The following is a 24,987-nucleotide window of genomic DNA, read 5'->3' on the forward strand; positions in this document are numbered from 1 at the left end:
GCTGAGTGTGCTTTTTATGCACTTTGGGTCAATAATGTGGCGTTTCTGGCAGATGAACTAAAGGTGTGCGGCTGCTGCTGTGAGGAGGAAAGATCAGGCTGAATTTACAATGGGCCTTAATGGAGACATGTTGAAGGTTTTGTCTCTTCATGCCCTCAGAGGCATTTTGTTTCATTTCTTTGCTTAATTATGTTTTATTTTTCATTGTAGGAGAGGTTTTCCTACGTCTTTCATGAAAAGTGATGTCCAAGGAGTGTAGGGTTTGGGAGTTAAAGCACTCCAGACTTAACGAGCTGCTCCATCCACACTCATGTTAACATCTGAAGAAGGCCTCTCTACCAAACTACAAACTAAGTTCAATATCTCAAAAAGTGTAAAAGATCAAATAAGTTTCATAGCTGAAGGTCTTGTGACCGTTTTAAAGTTGGAATGAAGTCTCTAGCTGAAAGTATGTGGAAGGAGAAGCATTGGTGTAGGAAAAGAGGATTTGAAGGCTCCTCCCATTGACTTCCATGTTAAAAAAAGAGTTTAAAAAGCTGAATATTTCAAAAAGTATAACATATTTTGAAAAAGTTGAAGGTTTCCCATCATGTGCTGAAAAGACTAATAAAGTCAGAAACAAAACACACTCAGGGATTAAGGTGCTTTATTAGTTTTACAACATTTAATAGATATAGTTTTAATGACACTAAGAAAGCCAATAAATACTGGAGATATTTTGAGGGAATCGACATTTGTGAATGAAGATTTAGCCAAAATAATTCAGAATACCATTTGACCCTCTAGTGTTAGGAGCAGTGAGAGACGGTGCCTTGCTCAGGGACACCTCGGTAGCACTAGGGCTGCAGTCGAATAGTCCATTTAGCTTGAACCTTCCTAACCGAGTGAAATGACCCGGAAGTCCCTCAGTGGCAGCCATGATAAGTGCCGTTCCAATTCTCTAGATGAAAGGAAAGGAGGTTTCAAACTTCCTTTAACCTCCTTTAGCTTAGGAACCACTGGACCTCCCTAACCGAAAGGAGAGGAGAAAATGCTGCCCCACAATGCCTTGCAGCCGCAGCTTTGCCGTCACTCAACAGTCGGCCGTTCACGGAAACAAACGATTATGACGGAGAAATTTATATCATGAAAGTTACGGTGCTCATAAGCTAAACGTATGTGGTAAGTTGCCAAAGTGCTTTGTTCTGAACGTTCATCAGTATTATAATCACAGAGAGAAATATGAACGTTAGTTTTTACTGAAATGATCAAATAAAGTCAACATCTCTCAGTCTTACTGAGCTGTGGGGTTGTTCAACTTTTAAAAGATGTTTGAATGGTGATATACACAGTGATAGATGTTAAGGACTAACGGTTTATAATAAATACATCTGTATTGATTTAAGATCTTTTCATCAATCATACGTATTGGGATCATTTGTATTAATGTGGACCGGAGGGGAGAGGGGGACGAGCAGAAGTTCACTTTCCTTTTATTTCAATTCCAGCTTTGGTCTGAAGAATCTGTTCTCTGTTGTCCACGTTCATAAAGCATAAAGCAACAGCGTCAGAGCACAGAGTCTCTAGATGAGTCACAGGAGTCCCTCGTTCTTATTGAACATCCATGTTGTAGTCCGCTGTATAGAGAACTGTAGTTCCATAGTTTCCCCACAGCAGCAGACGCTCATTCAGGACGTCCGCTGGCGCATCAGAAACACGTGGGATAGTGAAAGTTGCAGTCGATCTCTAAAGTACCTGCAGTCTCTTCTCCTAAGTCCTTTTGAATTCTCCTATCCACTATCCCTTAACCCCGTGACCTTTCACTCAGAGGTCAAGGAATAGGAGATAGGGTTAGACGTTAGGAGCTGATTTTAGGATTATTCGACTGCAGCCCTGGTCTTTCTGGGACTTGAACCGGCCCCCAGCCAAGTCCCCATGCATTTAGGCGCCACCTAATTGATGGTTATTTCCAAATTCTATTTTTTGTTTTCCAATGAAAGACCACATTTGACTTTCGTTGTTGTTAAAATGGGAATGTTTTGGTGTTTTGAAAGAAAGCAAATACTGGGAAGTAGTAGTAGTGTTTCAATAAAGCTTTAGATACTTAACAAATGAAGTGTTTACATAAAAACACATTTCAGATGCAGACCCAAGGACACGGTACAATGTTAAATACTATCAGAGGTTAAATAATGATAAAACACAAGCGCGGGTGATCATGGAGCAGACAGTCAAAGTAGACGGGAATGATCGAGACAGGTGATTCAGGGGAAACAGGATGGTGAGCACTGCAGTGAGCAGGCTGACCTGAACAGTTATTTAATATCTTCTCACACTCTTCTCTGTCTGTGTTTCAGGTGAAGACGTCTGGTCGTACGCTAAGAAGCTACCGCACTTATTCCAGCAGGGCGGCGTCTTCTACAACATCGTGAAGAAGGACATGGGTACGTCCGCACAAAGAACTACGACTTTATAAAGGAGTTGGAAACATCTGGAGCGCGGACGCGTAACATTACAAAGCGTTTATCCCCGCCTTTACTCACACGTGGATTAGGAGGACTGCTGTTTATCATTTATTTATTTTTATTCGTTTCGTTTCTGTTCTGATGTAAAGCGTCTTTGAGCATTCGGAAAAGCACTATAAAAACCCCAGTGTATTATTATTAAAAATCTTACCCTCCATAAAAGCGTCTTTGAGAAGCACTTTTTCTCCAAATCTCAAAATTCTGACTTTTTCCTCAAAATATAACAATTCTGACTTTTTTCAAAAAATCTCAAAATTCTGACTTTTTCTCAAAATCTGAAAAAGAACTGACTTTCTCCTCAGAATCCTGACTTTCTCCTCAGAATCCTGACTTTCTCCTCAGAATCCTGACTTTCTCCTCAGAATCCTGACTTTCTCCTCAGAATCCTGACTTTCTCCTCAGAAATCCTGACTTTCTCCTCAGAATCCTGACTACTTTCTCCTCAGAATCCTGACTTTCTCCTCAGAATCCTGACTTTCTCCTCAGAATCCTGACTTTCTCCTCAGAATCCTGACTTTCTCCTCAGAATCCTGACTTTCTCCTCAGAATCCTGACTTTCTCCTCAGAATTGACTTTCTCCTCAGAATCCTGACTTTCTCCTCAGAATCCTGACTTTCTCCTCAGAATCCTGACTTTCTCCTCAGAATCCTGACTTTCTCCTCAGAATCCTGACTTCTCCTCAGAATTCTGACTTTCTCCTCAGAATCCTGACTTTCTCCTCAGAATCCTGACTTTCTCCTCAGAATCCTGACTTTCTCCTCAGAATCCTGACTTTCTCCTCAGAATCCTGACTTTCTCTCAGAATCCTGACTTTCTCCTCAGAATCCTGACTTTCTCCTCAGAATCCTGACTTTCTCCTCAGAATCCTGACTTTCTCCTCAGAATTCTGACTTTCTCCTCAGAATCCTGACTTTCTCCTCAGAATCCTGACTTTCTCCTCAGAATCCTGACTTTCTCCTCAGAATCCTGACTTTCTCCTCAGAATTCTGACTTTCTCCTCAGAATTCTGACTTTCTCCTCAGAATCCTGACTTTCTCCTCAGAATTCTGACTTTCTCCTCAGAATCCTGACTTTCTCCTCAGAATCCTGACTTTCTCCTCAGAATCCTGACTTTCTCCTCAGAATCCTGACTTTCTCCTCAGAATCCTGACTTTCTCCTCAGAATTCTGACTTTTTTCTCAAATGTTTGACTTTTTCTCAAAATGTTGACTTTTTTCTCAAAATTTCAAAATTCTGACTTTTTAAAAAAATTCAATTTTTTTTCTCAAAAATTGGATTTTTTCTCAAAATTCTGACTTTTTAAGAAAATTCGGATTATTTTTCAAAATTTGAATTTTTTTTCTCAAAATTTGGATTTTTTCTCAAAACTTTGACTTTTTCTCAAAACTTTGACTTTTTCTCAAAATCTGAAAAAAACCTGACTTTTTTCCTCAGAATTCTGACTTTTTTCTAAAATGTTTGACTTTTTCTCAAAATGTTGACTTTTTCTCAAAATGTTGACTTTTTCTCAAAACTTTGACTTTTCTCAAAATCTGAAAAAGACCTGACTTTCTCCTCAGAATCCTGACTTTCTCCTCAGAATCCTGACTTTCTCCTCAGAATCCTGACTTTCTCCTCAGAATCCTGACTTTCTCCTCAGAATCCTGACTTTCTCCTCAGAATTCTGACTTTCTCCTCAGAATCCTGACTTTCTCCTCAGAATCCTGACTTTCTCCTCAGAATCCTGACTTTCTCCTCAGAATTCTGACTTTCTCCTCAGAATCCTGACTTTCTCCTCAGAATCCTGACTTTCTCCTCAGAATTCTGACTTTCTCCTCAGAATTCTGACTTTCTCCTCAGAATCCTGACTTTCTCCTCAGAATCCTGACTTTCTCCTCAGAATCCTGACTTCTCCTCAGAATTCTGACTTTCTCCTCAGAATCCTGACTTTCTCCTCAGAATTCTGACTTTCTCCTCAGAATTCTGACTTTCTCCTCAGAATCCTGACTTTCTCCTCAGAATCCTGACTTCTCCTCAGAATCCTGACTTTCTCCTCAGAATCCTGACTTCTCCTCAGAATCCTGACTTTCTCCTCAGAATCCTGACTTTCTCCTCAGAATCCTGACTTTCTCCTCAGAATCCTGACTTTCTCCTCAGAATTCTGACTTTCTCCTCAGAATCCTGACTTTCTCCTCAGAATCCTGACTTTCTCCTCAGAATTCTGACTTTCTCCTCAGAATTCTGACTTTCTCCTCAGAATCCTGACTTTCTCCTCAGAATCCTGACTTTCTCCTCAGAATCCTGACTTTCTCCTCAGAGATCCTGACTTTTCTCCTCAGAATCCTGACTTTCTCCTCAGAATCCTGACTTTCTCCTCAGAATCCTGACTTTCTCCTCAGAATCCTGACTTTCTCCTCAGAATCCTGACTTCTCCTCAGAATCCTGACTTTCTCCTCAGAATCCTGACTTTCTCCTCACAATTCTGACTTTCTCCTCAGAATCCTGACTTTCTCCTCAGAATCCTGACTTTCTCCTCAGAATCCTGACTTTCTCCTCAGAATCCTGACTTTCTCCTCAGAATCCTGACTTTCTCCTCAGAATTCTGACTTTCTCCTCAGAATCCTGACTTTCTCCTCAGAATCCTGACTTTCTCCTCAGAATCCTGACTTTCTCCTCAGAATTCTGACTTTTTTCTCAAATGTTTGACTTTTTCTCAAAATGTTGACTTTTTTCTCAAAATTTCAAAATTCTGACTTTTTAAAAAAATTCAATTTTTTTCTCAAAAATTGGATTTTTTCTCAAAATTCTGACTTTTTAAGAAAATTCGGATTATTTTTCAAAATTTGAATTTTTTTCTCAAAATTTGGATTTTTTCTCAAAACTTTGACTTTTTCTCAAAATCTGAAAAAAACCTGACTTTTTTCCTCAGAATTCTGACTTTTTTCTAAAATGTTTGACTTTTTCTCAAAATGTTGACTTTTTCTCAAAACTTTGACTTTTTCTCAAAATCTGAAAAAGACCTGACTTTTCTCCTCAGAATCCTGACTTTCTCCTCAGAATCCTGACTTTTCTCCTCAGAATCCTGACTATCTCCTCAGAATCCTGACTTTCTCCTCAGAATTCTGACTTTCTCCTCAGAATTCTGACTTTCTCCTCAGAATTCTGACTTTTTTCTCAAATGTTTGACTTTTTCTCAAAATGTTGACTTTTTTCTCAAAATTTCAAAATTCTGACTTTTTAAAAAAATCCAATTTTTTTTCTCAAAAATTGGATTTTTTCTCAAAATTCTGACTTTTCCTCAAAACTTTGACTTTTTCTCAAAATCTGAAAAAAACCTGACTTTTTTCCTCAGAATTCTGACTTTTTTCTAAAATGTTTGACTTTTTCTCAAAATGTTGACTTTTTCTCAACCTCAACATTGTGGCTTTTTAGAAAGCACTGGTTCTTACTCACATAATGGTTCAGGCGTTGTGCGATCATTTTGTTGAGGAGGGGGAGCGATAATGTGTTGATAATGTTTGCACAATATGAAAATCGATAGCATCAAGAAATGGTATGTCTTGTTGGTGTCCAGGGAGGGCGTGCAGGATTAACCCTGATGTGCTACAGGTGCATCTCCATGCATGTCCTCTTGATGTTATGTCTGTGGAAATAAAAGCGTCTTTGAGCGGCGTTAGGGAAAGACGGTTTTGGGGAATTGCATTTTGGCTTCACGCTGATTCTTCAGACTGACCTGTTTGTCTATGATCCTTAAGAACCCCCTCCTGTGTGTCCTCAGGCCTGCTGGACGGGAAGCACTGCTCGCTGCCTCACCTGACGGGGAAGACCTTCGTGTTCAACGCGGCGACGGAGCGTCTGGATCTCTGCGTGGACGCGGCCGGGCACTTCCCCGTGAGCCCGGAGGTGGAGGAGCAGGTGAAGGAGGCGCTGCTGCAGCTGCAGGTGCGCTCCGAGGCCTCCGGGGGCCAACAGAGAGAGCAGCGAGGCGTCCGGCGTGCTGAGGCTCGGAGGAGGAGGCGTGGTTGCGGAAAAAGAGTCGTTTCAGAGCCTCAACGCTTTCCAGGGGAGGGGCCACTCTCTAGGTAACTCTTCATTACTGCACTTAAAGGTCCCCTATTATACTGTTCTTCATCAATATATTACAGGTCTCAGATATATACAAAAAGTACCCACATTTACTCAAGTAGAAGTACAGATACTCGTCGTGTTCAAAAATACTCTGGTGAAAGTAGAAGTACTGACTAAACTTCTTTACTCAAGTCAAAGTAAAGAGGCTTTGAAGTGTACTTCAGTAAAAAGTACCCATAACTAGCAGCTGCTTTAAAGAGTACCTGACCTCCCTTTATATTAATAGAACAATAATGTCATTGTTAGCTAATGAATGTTTCCATGCTGAACAACGGCAACATGACAACGTTTCCATTGGTCCCTCTTCTTTAGAGAAGACCAGGAAATGATGGATACACGGATCGTGTTCAAATCAATAGGCACGCAATGACTCTAAAGAATAATGATCACGCATCAAACACACATTCAGACTAAAGGAACCAGCTGTTTGGAAAATGAGAGAAGTAGAAAGTACAAGTATTTGAGTTCAACATGTAAGAAGTAGAAAGTACAGGTATTTGTGTTCAACATGTAAGAAGTAGAAAGTACAGGTATTTGAGTTCAACATGTAAGAAGTAGAAAGTACAGGTATTTGAGTTCAACATGTAAGAAGTAGAAAGTACAGGTATTTGGTTCAACATGTAAGAAGTAGAAAGTACAGGTATTTGAGTTCAACATGTGAGAAGTAGAAAGTACAGGTATTTGGGTTCAACATGTGAGAAGTAGAAAGTACAGGTATTTGAGTTCAACATGTAAGAAGTAGAAAGTACAGGTATTTGGGTTCAACATGTAAGAAGTAGAAAGTACAGGTATTTGGGTTCAACATGTGAGAAGTAGAAAGTACAGGTATTTGAGTTCAACATGTAAGAAGTAGAAAGTACAGGTATTTGTGTGTTCAACATGTAAGAAGTAGAAAGTACAGGTATTTGTGTTCAACATGTAAGAAGTAGAAAGTACAGGTATTTGAGTTCAACATGTAAGAAGTAGAAAGTACAGGTATTTGTGTGTTCAACATGTGAGAAGTAGAAAGTACAGGTATTTGTGTTCAACATGTAAGAAGTAGAAAGTACAGTATTTGGTTCAACATGTAAGAAGTAGAAAGTAGGTATTTGAGTTCAACATGTAAGAAGTAGAAAGTACAGGTATTTGGGTTCAACATTGTAAAGTAGAAAGTACAGGTATTTGAGTTCAACATGTGAGAAGTAGAAAGTACAGGTATTTGAGTTCAACATGTGAGAAGTAGAAGTACAGGTATTTGAGTTCAACATGTGAGAAGTAGAAAGTACAGGTATTTGAGTTCACATGTGAGAAGTAGAAAGTACAGGTATTTGGGTTCAACATGTAGAAGTAGAAAGTACAGGTATTTGAGTTCAACATGAAGAAGTAGAAAGTACAGGTATTTGAGTTCAACATGTAAGAAGTAGAAAGTACAGGTATTTGAAGTTCAACAGCAGTAAGAAGTAAGAAAGTACAGGTATTGAGTATTCAAACATGTAGAAGTAAGAAAGTACAGGTATTGAGTTCAACATGTAAGAAGTAGAAGTATCAGGTAATTTGAGTTCAACATGTAAGAAAGTAGAAGATACAGGTAATTTGGGTTCACAACATGTAAGAGTAGAAAGTACAGGTAATTTGAAGGTTCAACATGTAAGAAGTAGAAAGTACAAGGTATTTGAGTTCAACATGGAAGAAGTAGAAAGTACCAGGTATTGAGTTCAACATGGTTGAGAAGTAAGAAAGTTACAGGTATTTGGGTTCAACATGTGGAGCAGTAGAAAGTACAGGTATTTGGAGTTCAACATGTGAGAAGTAGAAAGTACAGGTATTTGAGTTGCAACATGTACGAAGTAGAAAGTACAGGTATTTGAGTTCAACATGTAAGAAGTAGAAAGTATCAGGTATATTTGTGTGCAACATGTAGAGAAGTAGAAAGTACAGGTATTTAAGTTCACACCATAGGTAACGAAGTATGAAAGTACAGGCTTCAACAGGTATTTGAGTTCAACATGTAAGAAGTAGAAAGTACAGGTATTTGGGTTCAACATGTAAGAATAGAAAGTACAGGTATTTGAGTTCAACATGTAAGAAGTAGAAAGTACAGGTATTTGGGTTCAACATGTAAGTAGAAAGTACAGGTATTGAGTTCAACATGTAAGAAGTAGAAAGTACAGTATTTGGGTTCAACATGTGAGAAGTAGAAAGTACAGGTATTTGAGTTCAACATGTGAGAAGTAGAAAGTACAGGTTTTGTGTTCAACATGTAAGAAGTAAAAGTACAGGTATTTGAGTTCAACATGTAAGAAGTAGAAAGTACAGGTATTTGTGTTCAACATGTAAGAAGTAGAAAGTACAGGTATTTGAGTTCAACATGTGAGAAGTAGAAAGTACAGGTATTTGGGTTCAACATGTAAGAATAGAAAGTACAGGTATTGGGTTCAACATGTAAGAAGTAGAAATACGGTATTTGGGTTCAACATGTAAGAAGTAGAAAGTACAGGTATTTGAGTTCAACATGTAAAAATAGAAAGTACAGGTATTTGAGTTCAACATGTAAGAAGTAGAAAGTACAGGTATTTGTGTTCAACATGTAAGAAGTAGAAAGTACAGGTATTTGGGTTCAACATGTAAGAAGTAGAAAGTACAGGTATTTGAGTTCAACATGTAAGAATAGAAAGTACAGGTATTTGGTTCAAAATGTAAAAGTAGAAAGTACAGGTATTTGAGTTCAACATGTGAGAAGTAGAAAGTACAGGTATTTGTGTTCAACATGTGAGAAGTAGAAAGTACAGGTATTTGTTCAACATGTCAGAAGTAGAAAGTACAGGTATTTGTGTTCAACATGTAAGAAGTAGAAGTACAGGTATTTGAGTTCAACATGTAAGAAGTAAAAGTACAGGTATTTGTGTTCAACATGTAAGAAGTAGAAAGTACAGGTATTTGAGTTCAACATGTAAGAAGTAGAAAGTACAGGTATTTGAGTTTCAACATGTGAGAAGTAGAAAGTACAGGTATTGTGTTCAACATGTAAGAAGTAGAAAGTACAGGTATTTGAGTTCAACATGTGAGAAGTAGAAAGTACAGGTATTTGAGTTCAACATGTAAGAAGTAGAAAGTACAGGTATTTGTGTTCAACATGTAAGAAGTAGAAAGTACAGGTATTTGTGTTCAACATGTAAGAAGTAGAAAGTACAGGTATTGTGTTCACATGTGAGAAGTAGAAAGTACAGGTATTTGAGTTCAACATGTCAGAAGTAGAAAGTACAGTATTAGTGTTCAACATGTGAGAAGTAGAAAGTACAGGTATTTAGTTCAACATGTAGAAGTAGAAAGTACAGGTTTTGTGTTCAACATGTAAGAAGTAGAAAGTACAGTATTTGAGTTCAACATGTAAGACGTAGAAAGTACAGGTATTTGAGTTCAACATGTAAGAAGTAGAAAGTACAGGTATTTAGTGTTCAACATGTAAGAAGTAGAAAGTACAGGTATTTGAGTTCAACATGTAAGAAGTAGAAAGTACAGGTATTTGTGTTCAACATGTAAGAAGTAGAAAGTACAGGTATTTGAGTTCAACATGTGAGAAGTAGAAAGTACAGGTATTTGTGTTCAACATGAAGAAGTAGAAAGTACAGTATTTGTGTTCAACATGTGAAGTAGAAAGTACAGGTATTTGAGTTCAACATGTCAGAAGTAGAAAGTACAGGTATTAGTGTTCAACATGTTGAGAAGTAGAAAGTACAGGTATTTGAGTTCAACATGTAAGAAGTAGAAAGTACAGGTATTTGTGTTCAACATGTAAAAGTAGAAAGTACAGGTATTTGAGTTCAACATGTAAGAAGTAGAAAAGTACAGGTATTTGAGAGTCAACATGTAAGAAGTAGAAAGTACAGGTATTTGTGTTCAACATGTAAGAAGTAGAAAGTACAGGTATTTGTGTTCAACATGTAAGAAGTAGAAAGTACAGGTATTTGAGTTCAACATGTAAGAAGTAGAAAGTACAGGTATTTGTGTTCAACATGTAAGAAGTAGAAAGTACAGGTATTTGAGTTCAACATGTAAGAAGTAGAAGTACAGGTATTTGAGTTCAACATGTAAGAAGTAGAAAGTACAGGTATTTGTGTTCAACATGTAAGAAGTAGAAAGTACAGGTATTTGAGTTCAACATGTAGAAGTAGAAAGTACAGGTATTTGTGTTCAACATGTAAGAAGTAGAAAGTACAGGTATTTGAGTTCAACATGTAAGAAGTAGAAAGTACAGGTATTTGAGTTCAACATGTAAGAAGTAGAAAGTACAGGTATTTGTGTTCAACATGTAAGAAGTAGAAACTACAGGTATGAGTTCAACATTGAGAAGTAGAAAGTACAGGTATTAGTGTTCAACATGTAAGAAGTAGAAAGTACAGGTATTTGGTTCAACATGTAAGAAGTAGAAAGTACAGGTATTTGTGTTCAACATGTAAGAAGTAGAAAGTACAGGTATTTGAGTTCAACATGTAAGAAGTAGAAAGTACAGGTATTTGAGTTCAATATGAGAGAAGTAGAAAGTACAGGTATTTGAGTTCAACATGAGAGAAGTAGAAAGTACAGGTATTTGTGTTCAACATGTAAGAAGTAGAAAGTACAGGTATTTGAGTTCAACATGAGAGAAGTAGAAAGTACAGGTATTTGTGTTCAACATGTAGAATAGAAAGTACAGGTATTTGGTTCAACATGTGAGAAGTAGAAAGTACAGGTATTTGAGTTCAACATGTAAGAAGTAGAAAGTACAGGTATTTGGAGTTCAACATGTGAGAAGTAGAAAGTACAGGTATTTGAGTTCAACATGTAGAAGTAGAAAGTACAGGTATTTGTGTTCAACATGTGAGAAGTAGAAAGTACAGGTATTTGAGTTCAACATGTAAGAAGTAGAAAGTTCAGGTATTTGGGTTCAACATGTAGAAGTAGAAAGTACAGGTATTTGAGTTCAACATGTAAGAAGTAGAAAGTACAGGTATTTGAGTTCAACATTGAGAAGTAGAAAGTACAGGTATTTGAGTTCAACATGTAAGAAGTAGAAGTACAGGTATTTGAGTTCAATATGAGAGAAGTAGAAGTACAGGTATTTGAGTTCAACATGAGAGAAGTAGAAAGTACAGGTTTTGTTGTTCAAAATGTAAGAAGTCAAGTAAAAGTCGTCAGAAAAATAAGTAGTGGAGTAAAGTACTGATACCAGAAACATGTACTTAAAAGTCTCCTATTATTATGTTTTTCATCAGATATATTACAGGTCTCAGATATATACAACACATGTCTCTGATTGCTGAAACACCAAACAGATCATTGCTGGCAAAAAAGAGACGTTGCAGAATCTCACGCTTTCTAGCTACGTAAACTCCCACTGTAGCATCTGAATCAGAATCAGAAAACCTTCATTAGTCCCACAGAGGCAGTGCGAGCCGTCAGGGCCTCTATTTATTTCTTATATTTTTCATTAGTTTTACCAAAAATAACTTGATTAAATTGTATTTAAAATAACATTTCCAAAGAAATAAGATCCTTTGAATCTGCCTATTCAGTTTCTGTTGGAAATGTGAAGGGTTAAAAGAAGAAGCTCGTCTCTGCGAGGTGAAGCTAGGAGCTGATTGGGACGTCCAGCTGTGAATTCACAGAGGGTTGCTATAGCAACTGAACGAGAGAGTAATGTTCAGATGACAGTACAATTGACCAATCATATCTTCCCTCTAAATGGGTGGGTTTTATTATCGCGGACTTTAGACAAGTTCCGCCCGCTATGAAGCTTTCTTGTTTCCATAGCAACACAACGTCCTGTCAACAGCGTAAACTCGCCTTCAAAATAAAAGCATGCCAAATTACGCTTAAGACATACAACTGCAACGAAAGTAACAAACACAATGCAATAATCCTTTCAATTCAAAGAACACACATTGGGTTATCTACAGGTGTTTGTTCTGTGTGGTAGAGGGTCGCTGTCATTGATGCGTTTTGCACGCCCGGGGTCCGTTTTGATATTCCACTGAAGTATACGCTGTGACGTAATAACTCTTTTTTTTTCGCAGAGTGAAGGGGGTCAGAGGGCCTAGTAAGTCACGGCTTACAGAGGCGACTTTACGTTGGTTAGCAGGCAGAAAAGAGCCAAAGGCCAGCTTAACGTTAACTAAGAAGCATGCATAAAAAGAATATTAAAGATGAAACAAAATACACATCCTGTAACAGTTCTGAAGATTAGCAGCCAAGATTATTGAAACAAAGTTGACCCAAGAAAAAAAGTTGAGGATAAAAAAGGTGACTACTAAAAAGGTTGATGATAAAAAAGTAGCTAAGAACAGCTTAATGTTAACTAAGAAGCACGCATTAAAAAGTATTAAACATAAACAAATTATAATTTAAAAAGTTACAGAATTTACAAAATACACGATCCTGTACAGTTCTGAGGATGTAGCAGCCCAGGTATATATTACACAGTTATTAACGGCATATATATATATATATATATATGCCGTTAATAAGCTGTGTAATATATATATAGATATATATATATAATATATATATACACATAATCCTCCATCCATCCATCCATCCATCCTCTCCCCCCTTATCCGTGTCGGGTCTCGGGGGTAGCAGTTCCAGCAGAGAGCCCAAACTTTCCTTTCCCCTCATCAACCAGCTCTGACTGGGGGATCGCCAAGGCGCTCCCAGGCCAGCGAAGAGATATAATCCCTCCACCTGGTCCTAGGTCTACCCCTCGGTCTCTTTCCAGCTGGACGTGCCTGGAACACCTCCCGAGGGAGGCGCCTAGGTGGCATCCTAACTAGGTGCCCGAACCACCTCAACTGGCTCCGTTCGACGCGAAGGAAGAGCCGGTTCAACTCCGAGGTCCCTCCGCGGATGACTGAACTTCTCACCTTATCCCTAAGGGAGACGCCAGCCACCCTGCGGAGAAAACCCATCTCGGCCGCTTGTATCCGCGATCCTCGTTCTTTGGGTCATGACCCATCCTCATGACCATAGGTGAGGGTAGGATGAAAATTGCCCGGTAGACAGAGAGCTTTGCCTTCTGGCTCAGCTCCCTTTTCGACACAAACGGTGCGGTAAAGCGACTGCAGTACCCGCTCCCGCCCGCTGCTCCGATTCTCCGGCCCATCTCACGCTCCATTGTTCCCTCACTCGAGAACAAGACCCCGAGATACTTGAACTCCTTCACTTGGGGTAAGGACCTCATTCCCTACTTGAAGTGGACAGTCCATCGGTTTCCTGCTGAGAACCATGGCCTCAGATTTGGAGGTGCTGATCCTCATCCCAGCCGCTTGAACACTCGGTTGCGAACCGATCCAGTGAGTGCTGAAGGTCGCAGACCGATGAAGCCATTAGAACCACATCATCTGCAAAAAGCAGTGGTGCAATCCTTAGTCCACCGAACTGCAGGACCCCCTCCCCCCACGACTACGCCTCGAAAATCCGATCCATGTATATTAGCAAACAGGATTGGTGACAAAGCGCAGCCCTGGGCGGAGGCCAACCCTCACCGGAAATGGGTCCGACTTACTGCCGAGGACCCGGACACAGCTCTCGCTTTGGGAGTACAGAGATTGGATGGCCCTGAGTAGAGACCCCCTCACCCCATACTCCCACAGCACCTCCCACAGTAACTCCCTGGGAACTCGGTCATACGCCTTCTCCAAGTCTACAAAATACATGTAGACCGGATAAGCGTACTCCCAGGCCCCCTCCAGGATCCTTGCGAGAGTAAAAAGCTGATCCGTCGTTCCACGACCAGGACGGAATCCGCATTGTTCCTCCTCAATCTGAGGTTCGACAATCGGCCTGACCCTCCTTTCGAGTACCTTAGAGTAAACTTTCCCGGGGAGGCTGAGTAGTGTGATGCCTCTGTAATTGGGCACACACCCTCTGATCCCCTTTCTGAAAAGGGGAACCACCACCCCGTCTGCCACTCCTTCGGTAGCTGTTTCCCGACTTCCACGCAACGTTGATGAGACGTGTCAACCATGACAGTCCCTCAACACCCAGAGCCTTCAGCATTTCTGGGCGGATCTCATCCACCCCCGGGGCTTTGCCACGGTGGAGTTGTTTGACGACCTCAGTGACCTCCCCCCGGGAGATTGGTGTTGATCCCCCGTCATACTCCAGCTCTGCCTCTAACATAGAGGGCGGAGTTGTCGGGTTCAGGAGTTCCTCAAAGTGTTTCCTTCCAACGCCCTAACACTCCCATCAGTTGAGGTCAACAACGTCCCATCCTTACTGTACACAGCTTGGATGGTCCCCTGCTTCCCCCTCCTGAGGTGTCGGACAGTTTCCAGAACAACTTTGGTGCCGCCCGAAAGTCCTTCTCCATGTCTTCTCCGAACTTCTCCCACACCCGCTGCTTTGCCTCGGCCACGGCTGAGGCTGCTGCCCTTCGGGCCTGTCGGTACCTTGCAACTGCCTCGGCAGTCCCCCGGGATAACAAATCCCTGAAGGCCTCCTTCTTCAGTCGGACGGCTTCCCTGACCACTGGTGTCCACCAGGAGTTTCAAGGGTTACCGCCCCTTGAGGCACCTAAGACCTTGAGACCACAGCTCCCCGCTTCGGCAATAGAGGCTTTGAACACCGACCACTCTGGTTCAATGTCCCCAGCCTCCACAGGAATGCCTGAAAAGCTCCGCCGGAGGTGTGAGTTGAAGGCCTCCTGAACTTGGGCCTCCTCCAGACGTTCCCAGTTCACCCAAACTTACACGTTGGGGCTTACCATGGTCTATCCAGAGGGTTTCCCCCCGCCACTCGACCAAACTCACCACCAGATGGTGATCAGTTGACAACTCTGACCCTCTCTTTACCCGAGTGTCCAAAAACATATGGCCTCAGGTCCGATGATACGATAACGAAAAATCGATCATGGACCTTCTGCCTAGGGTGCTCTGGTACCAAGTACACTTATGAGCATCCTTATTTTCGAACATGGTGTTTGTTATGGCCAATCCATGACTAGCACAGAAGTCCAGTAACAAACCACCACTCCGGTTCAGATCAGGGGGGCCGTTCCTCCTCAATCACGCCCCCCCCCAAGTGTCTCCATCATGTGCGTTGAAGTCTCCCAGCAAGATTAAAGAGTCCCCTTCAGGAGCCCCATACAGGACTCTTTCCAGGGTCTCCAATAAGGCCGTATACGTCACGCTTTGCCGAACTGCATTGTGGTTCCGTCGCGTCGCTTTGCCTCCGTCGCTCGCACTGAAAGTTGAGAAAAGTTCAACTTTTGAAGCTTCAACGGAAGTGCCAGCAAATCAAATCATATGCCAGAACAAGCTCTAGCCAATCAAACCACGTGCTTGTGTGTCCAGGGCGGGAGATTAATGTGATTGGTTGTTAGTCGCGCACCAGACACGCCCACCGGCAAGCTTCAACGCACGCTGCCGTGTGGACGCACCGTAAAAACAGATAAAATGGGAAATAAAAGAAAGTGCAGAATAGTCTATACAGTAATTGGAATATTGATATATTTGAGTTGCAAACAGATGAATGTTATAGATGTGTGTGATGTGTTATGTTCTTATGTTTGTTCCTTTCTGTCTATCTATCTAGGAAGCTCCTCCCCTCCGGAGCACCGTCCAATCACGCGGCAGCACAGCAGTGGCGTGGACCTGGAGCTCCAGCGTGACACGAGGAGCTCCAGATTTGTCTCAGATCCCAGAGCTGGTGCGCATGGCGCCGGGCTTCGTGAGGATGAAGGAGGGGCGGGGCGCCCAGACCCGGTCTGATTGGAGCAGCAGCGCCGCCAGCTGCAGGACATGGTGTCCAGCATCCAGGCCTCCATGGAGCGGCACCTGAGGGAGGGGACCACCACCAACACCGTCAGAAGGTGAGTTTATCTCTTCTTCATGTCTCTTCTTCATCAACATGTGTCCCCTCTTCTTCATGTCTCTTCTACATCAACATGTGTCCCCTCTTCTTCATGTCTCTTCTACATCAACATGTGTCCCCTCTTCTTCATGTCTCTTCTACAGCAACATGTGTCCCCTCTTCTTCATGTCTCTTCTACATCACCATGTGTCCCCTCTTCTTCATGTCTCTTCTACATCAACATGTGTCCCCTCTTCTTCATGTCTCTTCTACATCAACATGTGTCCCCTCTTCTTCATGTCTCTTCTACATCAACATGTGTCCCCTCTTCTTCATGTCTCTTCTACATCACCATGTGTCCCCTCTTCTTCATATCTCTTCTACATGAATATGTGTCCCCTCTTCTTCATGTCTCTTCTTCATCAACATGTGTCCCCTCTTCTTCATGAATCTTCTACATCAACATGTGTCCCCTCTTCTTCATGTCTCTTCTACATCAACATGTGTCCCCTCTTCTTCATGTCTCTTCTACATCAACATGTGTCCCCTCTTCTTCATGTCTCTTCTACATCAACATGTGTCCCCTCTTCTTCATGTCTCGTCTACATCAACATGTGTCCCCTCTTCTTCATGTCTCTTCTACATCAACATGTGTCCCCTCTTTTTCATGTCTCTTCTACATCAACATGTGTCCCCTCTTGTTCATGTCTCTTCTACATCAACATGTGTCCCCTCTTCTTCATGTCTCTTCTACATCAACATGTGTCCCCTCTTCTTCATGTCTCTTCTACATCAACATGTGTCTCTTCTACATCAACATGTGTCCCCCTGTCTTTTTCATGTCTCTCTACATCAACATGTGTCCCCTCCTGTTCATGTCTCTTCTCATCAACATGTGTCCCCTCTTCTTCAGGTCTCTTCTACATCACATGTGTCTCTTCTACATCAACATGTTTCCCCTCTTCTTCATGTCTCTTTCTACATCAACATGTGTCCCCTCTTCTTCATGTCTCCTCTACATCAAACATGTGTCCCCCATCTTCTTCATGTTGCTTCTACATCAACATGTGTCCCCTCTTCTTCATTCGTGCTTTCCTGCTTCTACATCAACATGATGTCCCCTCGTCTTCATGTCTCTTCTACATCAACATGTGTCCCCCTCTTCTTCATGTCTCTTCTACATCAACATGTGTCCCCGTCTGCTTCATAGTCTCTTCTACATCACACATGTGTCCCCTCTTCTTCATGTCTCTATCTTCTTCATCAACATGTGTCCCCCTCTTCTTCATGTCTCTTCTTCATCAACATGTGTCTCTTCTACATCAACATGTGTCCCCTCTTCTTCATGTCTCTTCTTCCAACATTGTCCCCTCTTTCTTCATGTCTCTTCTACATCAACATGTGTCCCCTCTTGTTCATGTCTCTTCTACATCAAATGTGTCCCTCTTCTTCATGTCTCTTCTTCATCAACATGTTGTCCCCTCTTCTTCATGTCTCTTCTACATCAACATGTGTCCCCTCTTGTTCATGTCTCTTCTACATCAACATGTGTCCCCTCTTCTTCATGTCTCTTCTACATCAACATGTGTCCCCTCTTCTTCATGTCTCTTCTACATCACATTTTCCCCTCTTCTTCATGTCTCTTCTACATCAACATGTGTCCCCTCTTCTTCATGTCTCTTCTTCATCAACATGTGTCCCCTCTTCTTCATGTCTCTTCTACATCAACATGTGTCCCCTCTTCTTCATGTCTCTTCTACATCAACATGTTTCCCCTCTTCTTCATGTCTCTTCTTCATCAACATGTGTCCCCTCTTCTTCATGTCTCTTCTACATCAACATGTGTCCCCTCTTCTTCATGTCTCTTCTACATCAACATGTGTCCCTCTTCTTCATGTCTCTTCTACATCAACATGTGTCCCCTCTTCTCATGTCTCTTCTACATCAACATGTGTCCCCTCTTTTTCATGTCTCTTCTACATCAACAATGTGTCCCCTCTTGTTCATGTCTCTTCTACATCACATGTGTCCCCTCTTCTTCATGTCTCTTCTACATCAAACATGTGTCCCCTCTCTTCATGTCTCTTCTACATCAACATGTGTCCTTCTTCTACATCAAACATGTGTCCCCTCTTTTTCATGTCTCTTCTACATCAACATGTGTCCCCTCTTGTTCATGTTCTCGTCTACTCAACATGTGTCCCCCGCTTCTTCATGTCTCTTCTACATCAACATGTGTCCCCTCTTCTTCATGTCTCTCTACATCAACATGTGTCTCTTCTACATCAACATGTGTCCCCTCTTTTTCATGTCTCTTCTACATCAACATGTGTCCCCTCTTGTTCATGTCTCTTCTACATCAAATGTGTCCCTCTTCTTCATGTCTCTTCTACATCAACATGTGTCCCCTCTTCTTCATGTCTCTTCTACATCAACATGTGTCCCCTCTTCTTCATGTCTCCTCTACATCAACATGTGTCCCCTCTTCTTCATGTTGCTTCTACATCAACATGTGTCCCCTCTTCTTCATGTCTCTTCTACATCAACATGTGTCCCCTCTTCTTCATGTCTCTTCTACATCAACATGTGTCCCCTCTTCTTCATGTCTCTTCTACATCAACATGTGTCCCCTCTTCTTCATGTCTCTCTTCATCAACATTTGTCCCCTCTTCTTCATGTCTCTTCTACATCAACATGTGTCCCTCTTCTCATGTCTCTTCTACATCAACATGTGTCCCCTCTTGTTCATGTCTCTTCTACATCAACATGTTCCCATCTTCTTCATGTCTCCTTCATCAACATTTGTCCCCTCTTCTCAGTCTCTTCTACATCAACATGTGTCCCCTCTTTTTGTTCATGTCTCTTCTACATCAACATGTGTCCCCTCTTCTTCATGTCTCTTCTACATCAACATGTGTCCCCTCTTCTTCATGTCTCTTCTACATCAACATGTGTCCCCTCTTCTTCATGTCTCTTCTACATCAACATGTGTCCTCTTCTTCATGTCTCTTCTTCATCAACATTTGTCCCCTCTTCTTCATCTTCTACTCTCTACATCAACATGTCCCTCTGTTCATGTCTCTTCTACATCAAATGTGTCCCCTCTTCTTCATGTCTCTTCTACATCAACATGGTCCCCTCTTCTTCATGTCTCTTCTACATCAACATGTGTCCCTCTTCTTCATGTCTCTTCTACATCACATGTGTCCCCTCTTCTTCATGTCTCTTCTTCATCAAACATGTGTCCCCTCTTCTTCATGTCTCTTCTACATCAACATGTGTCCCTCTTCTTCATGTCTCTTCTACATCAACATGGTGTCCCCTCTTCTTCATGTCTCTTCTACATCAACAGTGTCCCCTCTTCTTCATGTCTCTCTTCCATCAACATTTGTCCCTCTCTTCATGTCTCTTCTACATCAACATGTGTCCCCTCTTTTTCATGTCTCTTCTACATCAACATGTGTCCCCTCTTGTTCATGTCTCTTCTCTACATCAACATGTGTCCCCTCTTCTTCATGTCTCTTCTACATCAACATGTGTCCCCTTTTCATGTCTCTTCTACATCAACACGTGTCCCCTTCTTCATGTCTCTTCACATCAACATGTGTCCCCCTTCTTATGTCTCTTCTAATCAACATGTGTCTCTTCTACATCAATGTGTCCCCTCTTTTCATGTCTCTTCTACATCAACATGTGTCCCCTCTTGTTCATGTCTCTTCTACACAACATGTGTCCCCTCTTCTTCATGTCTCTTCTAATCACATGTGTCCCCTCTTCTTCATGTCTCTTCTACATCAACATGTGTCCCCTCTTCTTCATGTCTCTCTACATCAACATGTGTCCCCTCTTCATGTTGCTTCTACATCAACATGTGTCCCTCTTCTTCATGTCTCTCTTCTACATCAACATGTGTCCCCTCTTCTTCATGTCTCTTCTACATCAACATGTGTCCCCTCTTCTTCATGTCTCTTCTACATCAACATGTGTCCCCTCTTCTTCATGTCTCTTCTTCATCAAATTGTCCCCTCTTCTTCATGTCTCTTCTACATAACATGTGTCCCCTCTTCTTCATGTCTCTTCTACATCAACATGTGTCCCCTCTTCATGTCTCTTCTACATCAACATGTCCCCTCTTCTTCATGTCTCTTCTTCATCAACATTTGTCCCCTCTTCTTCATGTCTCTTCTACATCACATGTGTCCCCTCTTGTTCATGTCTCTTCTACATCAACATGTGTCCCCTCTTCTTCATGTCTCTTCTACATCAACATGTGTCCCCTCTTCTTCATGTCTCTTTCTACATCAACATGTGTCCCCTCTTCTTCATGTCTCTTCTACATCAACATGTGTCCCCTCTTCTTCATGTCTCTTCTTCATCAACATTTGTCCCCTCTTCTTCATGTCTCTTCTACATCAACATGTGTCCCCCCTCTTTGTTCATGTCTCTTCTACATCAACATGTGTCCCCTCTTCTTCATGTCTCTTCTACATCAACATGTGTCCCCTCTTCTTCATGTCTCTTCTACAATCAACATGTGTCCCCTCTTCTTCATGTCTCTTCTACATCAACATGTGTCCCCTCTTCTTCATGTCTCTTCTACATCAACATGTGTCCCCTCTTCTTCATGTCTCTTCTTCATCAACATGTGTCCCCTCTTCTTCATGTCCTCTTCTACATCAACATGTGTCCCCTCTTCTTCATGTCTCTTCTACATCAACATGTGTCCCCTCTTCTCCATGTCTCTTCTACATCAACATGTGTCCCTCTTCTTCATGTCTCTTCTACATCAACATGTGTTCCCCTCTTCTTCATGTCTCTTCTTCATCAAACATTTGTCCCTCTTCTTCATGTCTCTTCTACATCACATGTGTCCCCTCTTTCTTCATGTCTCTTCTACATCAACATGTGTCCCCTCTTGTTCATGTCTCTTCTACATCAACATGTGTCCCCCTCTTCTTCATGTCTCTTCTACATCAACATGTGTCCCCTCTTCTTCATGTCTCTTTCTACATCAACATGTGTCCCCTCTTCTTCATGTCTCGTCTACATCAACTGTGTCCCCTCTTCTTCATGTCTCTCTTCATCAACATGTGTCCCCTCTTCTTCATGTCTCTTCTACATCAACATGTGTCCCCCTCTTCTTCATGTCTCTTCTACATCACATGTGTCCCCTCTTCTTCATGTCTCTTCTTCATCAACATTTGTCCCCTCTTCTTTCATGTCTCTTCTACATCAACATGTGTCCCCCTCTTGTTCATGTCTCTTCTACATCAACATGTGTCCCCTCTTCTTCATGTCTCTTCTCATCAACATTTGTCCCCTCTTCTTCATGTCTCTCTTCTCATCAACATGTGTCCCCTCTTCTTCATGTCTCTTCTACATCAACATGTGTCCCCCTTCTTCATGTCTCTTCTACATCAACATGTGTCCCTCTTCTTCATGTCTCTTCTTCATAACATGTTGTCCCCTCTTCTTCATGTCTCTTCTACATCAACATGTGTCCCCTCTTGTTCATGTCTCTTCTACATCAACATGTGTCCCCTCTTCTCATGTCTCTTCTACATCAACATGTGTCCCCTCTTCTTCATGTCTCTTCTACATCAACATGTGTCCCCTCTTCTTCATGTCTCTTCTACATCAACATGTGTCCCCTCTTCTTCATGTCTCTTCTACATCAACACATGTTGATGTAGAAGAGACATGTTTTGACCTGCTCTCGGTCATATTAAGGACTTTGGCTTTTGCAGCAGGGTTTTAAAAGAGTCTTCATTATACAGTTTTTTATGAAATAACCTTTTCTTTAATTTCATGTTGATTTTATTATAGCCACAACCAACGTCTGCGGATCAACAACCGTCTGTAAAACAACAACCAAATTTCTGCAGAACAACAACCAACGTCTGTGGAAAAACCTCCGGACGGGAAACCGGACCCCAAGGAGGAACCGGAGCAGATGGAGAGCCAGGAGGCGGGGCCTGATGGTGCCATCGAGCCAATGGATCACTCCTGATCACTTCCTGATCACTAAATACTTCACTTCCTTCCCGCCTCTTCGCTCGGAACGACTGCTTCTTCGTGTTTCCGTCGTCTTCGCTGCATCTCTCAGCGATACGTCATCCTCACTCTGCTGCTACACTAACGCAGTGTGTGTGGTGTGTGTGTGTGTGTGTGTGTGTGTTGTAAATAGACTCTATGCACTTTGCTACACACACATGGACCTTTCACTTTAACTGCAGTAAAAAACACGGCGTTCAGAATTTAGCTCCTGCTTCTCCTTCTGTCTGCTGTGACGATGTAATTCACCGCATTTTGGCACCACATTCAAAACAGATCGGAGGCTCGAGACGCTGCATTCCTGTAGATAGAAAACTCTTCTTTCTGTTTTTTTGGGGGGGGGGGTCATGCAGACATGCTTCATAAAGAAACGCCGCCTCGACGCCTTCATCGTCGTCTGAGAAACTGATCTGATCCCTTGATATTTAACGTCTGAAGCTCTGTGCCGCCTGCAGGTCAGTTTTAAACCTCGAAAGCGTTTTATTTACCGTTTGAAAACAGACACGTGAAGCAGGATATCAGTTTGGGTGTAAACGCTTGAAATGCCAAGAGATGTGAGGTCATTCAGAGAGACAAGTTATTTTTACTGTAAATAACAAATAATGTAAAAAATAATAGTTTGGCCGATGTGTTGTAATCAGATATTTGAGACAATTCTGGATCACGTAAATTCAAAGTGACACATTCGCCTCTAAAAGCTCCACAAACATGTTGAATGAATGTCCCAATTCTTCCCAAGCAGCCGTACGTTGTATATTTCAGATTCAGAGTTTAATATCGACTGGATGTTTGTATAAAACACACGTTTGAACATAAAGACAGAAACTGCAGTTACTCCTAGTCTCCTCAGGTGGCACTGCCTCCTCGTTTGCACGGCTCTGTAGTTTCCTGCCTGTGGAAGCAGAGAAACTACAGAGCTGGATTTGTTTGAAAAAACACAACAAAAAACTATTTTTTGCCTTAAAGTTGAATTTCTAATGTGCGTAAAATCCTCCAAAAGCACTTCCTTTGGCTTCAGAATGAGGACCCTTTAATCTGATGGACCTCCAGAATATTAACCCTTCATCAAACCAACCTGAGAACGTTTCCAGACGATCAGAAACCGGAAGACACGGGAAATATTATTATGGAGGAAAAAAAAACTCCATTTTGTTTTCATTTATTTAGATTTTTGTATTTAGAAAGGCCCCAAAGGATGCTGGGAAATGGAGTCTTTTAAAAGCATCTAATCGCAGGAGGTAGTGTATAAGTGAGGTGGCCTTCACTGTCAGTGGTTAATGTTGACACACACACACACACACACACAACACACACACACACACACACACCACACACTCTCACACACACACACACACACACACACACACACACACACACACACACACACACACACACACCATCTGATATTTGGTGAATCCCCCTGACCTTCCCCAAAATGACTGGAAACGGAGGGAACTGCTAGCATGGCTCCGTGTGACGGAAAAGTTGTGGTTGTACAGGTGTTCTGTGTCAGGTTATAAATATATGCTAAGCTAAACACACAAATTAAACAAAAGGAATTGTATTTTCTAAAATAACGAACCTTAGAAAATGGCTAAAAGTCAAAAATGTTTTTCAGGAAATCTGTTCGTTTCACACCTTGAGTTTCACAACGAGTCTTATTAGTTTGAGATCTCATGTTCGACCCTGTTTTAGTTTCATCTGTTGTGTTTGAAACAGATCTAAAGATGTGATCGGTTCTTTAACTCTCGGCTCGATGAGGTTTTGCGGTGGGATTGTGCACTTTTGTTCGAGGAGAAGAGGAACGTTAGCGTAGCATGCTAACGCTCACAGACAGAGACGTTGGGCGGAAAGGGAAACAATGACGCGCTGCTGCAACTTGAAGTTTTTTCTTTGAGCCGTACACTGACATGAATGTAACCCAGTTGTATAAAAGTATATATTGTAGTATATTGGGACCTGTACAGAAACTGCAGATTCAGTTCCTTCACCTGTGTTTGTTTTTTGTTTACTTCTCTCTGGTTTGCTAATAAAATATCCTTGGTACACGGCTTGGCTGTTTGCATGTGTGATGCATTTTCAACCCGACAATAAAATCACTTCCTTCACTTGTTTCTGTGTTTCGTCGTCACTGATTTGATCTGTTCGTCTGCTTTAAATAGTAATCACAGGATATATAAGTGTTTGAAGGTTTCTTATTTCACTAATTTCCACTCCTCGACTCCTCGGTCCTCCGGTAGTGACCCTGAATGGATTTCTGCGCGCCATGTTGAAGGACATCTCATTTCTCTAAATGCACTCCGAGGATCGAGCGTCGAGGAGGCTCTCTGGAGGAGCTCTAACCGAGGAGAGAGGAGACAGGAGGCTCTCTGGAGGAGCTATGATCGAGGATAGAGGAGACAGGAGGCTCTCTGGAGGAGCTATGATCGAGGATACACTGATGGGTCCTCCACGGCTCCTTCGTGGATGCATTTCCGGCAACAGAGATGTTGAGGTTGAACAGCTGTGAGGTCCG

The 24,987-nt window shown here is 41.7% G+C and overlaps 1 protein-coding gene across 1 annotated transcript; it reads left to right on the top strand.

The window, feature by feature from the left end:
* The first annotated feature begins 1,671 nt into the window (after window positions 1-1,671).
* Window positions 1,672-24,586, top strand: vcpip1 (valosin containing protein (p97)/p47 complex interacting protein 1). Its single transcript, XM_034217758.1, has 4 exons — window positions 1,672-2,423; window positions 6,262-6,565; window positions 16,161-16,437; window positions 22,245-24,586. The coding sequence occupies exons 1-3, from the start codon at window positions 2,420-2,422 to the stop codon at window positions 16,234-16,236; spliced, it is 384 nt and encodes a 127-aa protein (XP_034073649.1). The 5' UTR covers window positions 1,672-2,419; the 3' UTR covers window positions 16,237-16,437; window positions 22,245-24,586.
* Window positions 24,587-24,987: the final 401 nt, after the last annotated feature.

Source organism: Gymnodraco acuticeps, unplaced genomic scaffold (assembly GCF_902827175.1).
Source record: "Gymnodraco acuticeps unplaced genomic scaffold, fGymAcu1.1, whole genome shotgun sequence".
In the NCBI taxonomy this organism is placed as follows: Eukaryota; Metazoa; Chordata; class Actinopteri; order Perciformes; family Bathydraconidae; genus Gymnodraco; species Gymnodraco acuticeps.

Bases quoted from the DNA above. Each gene is read 5' to 3' on its own strand.
- vcpip1 (XM_034217758.1), top strand. The intron at 6,566-16,160 runs GTAACTCTTCAT...CTATCTATCTAG, and splicing joins GGGGAGGGGCCACTCTCTAG to GAAGCTCCTCCCCTCCGGAG.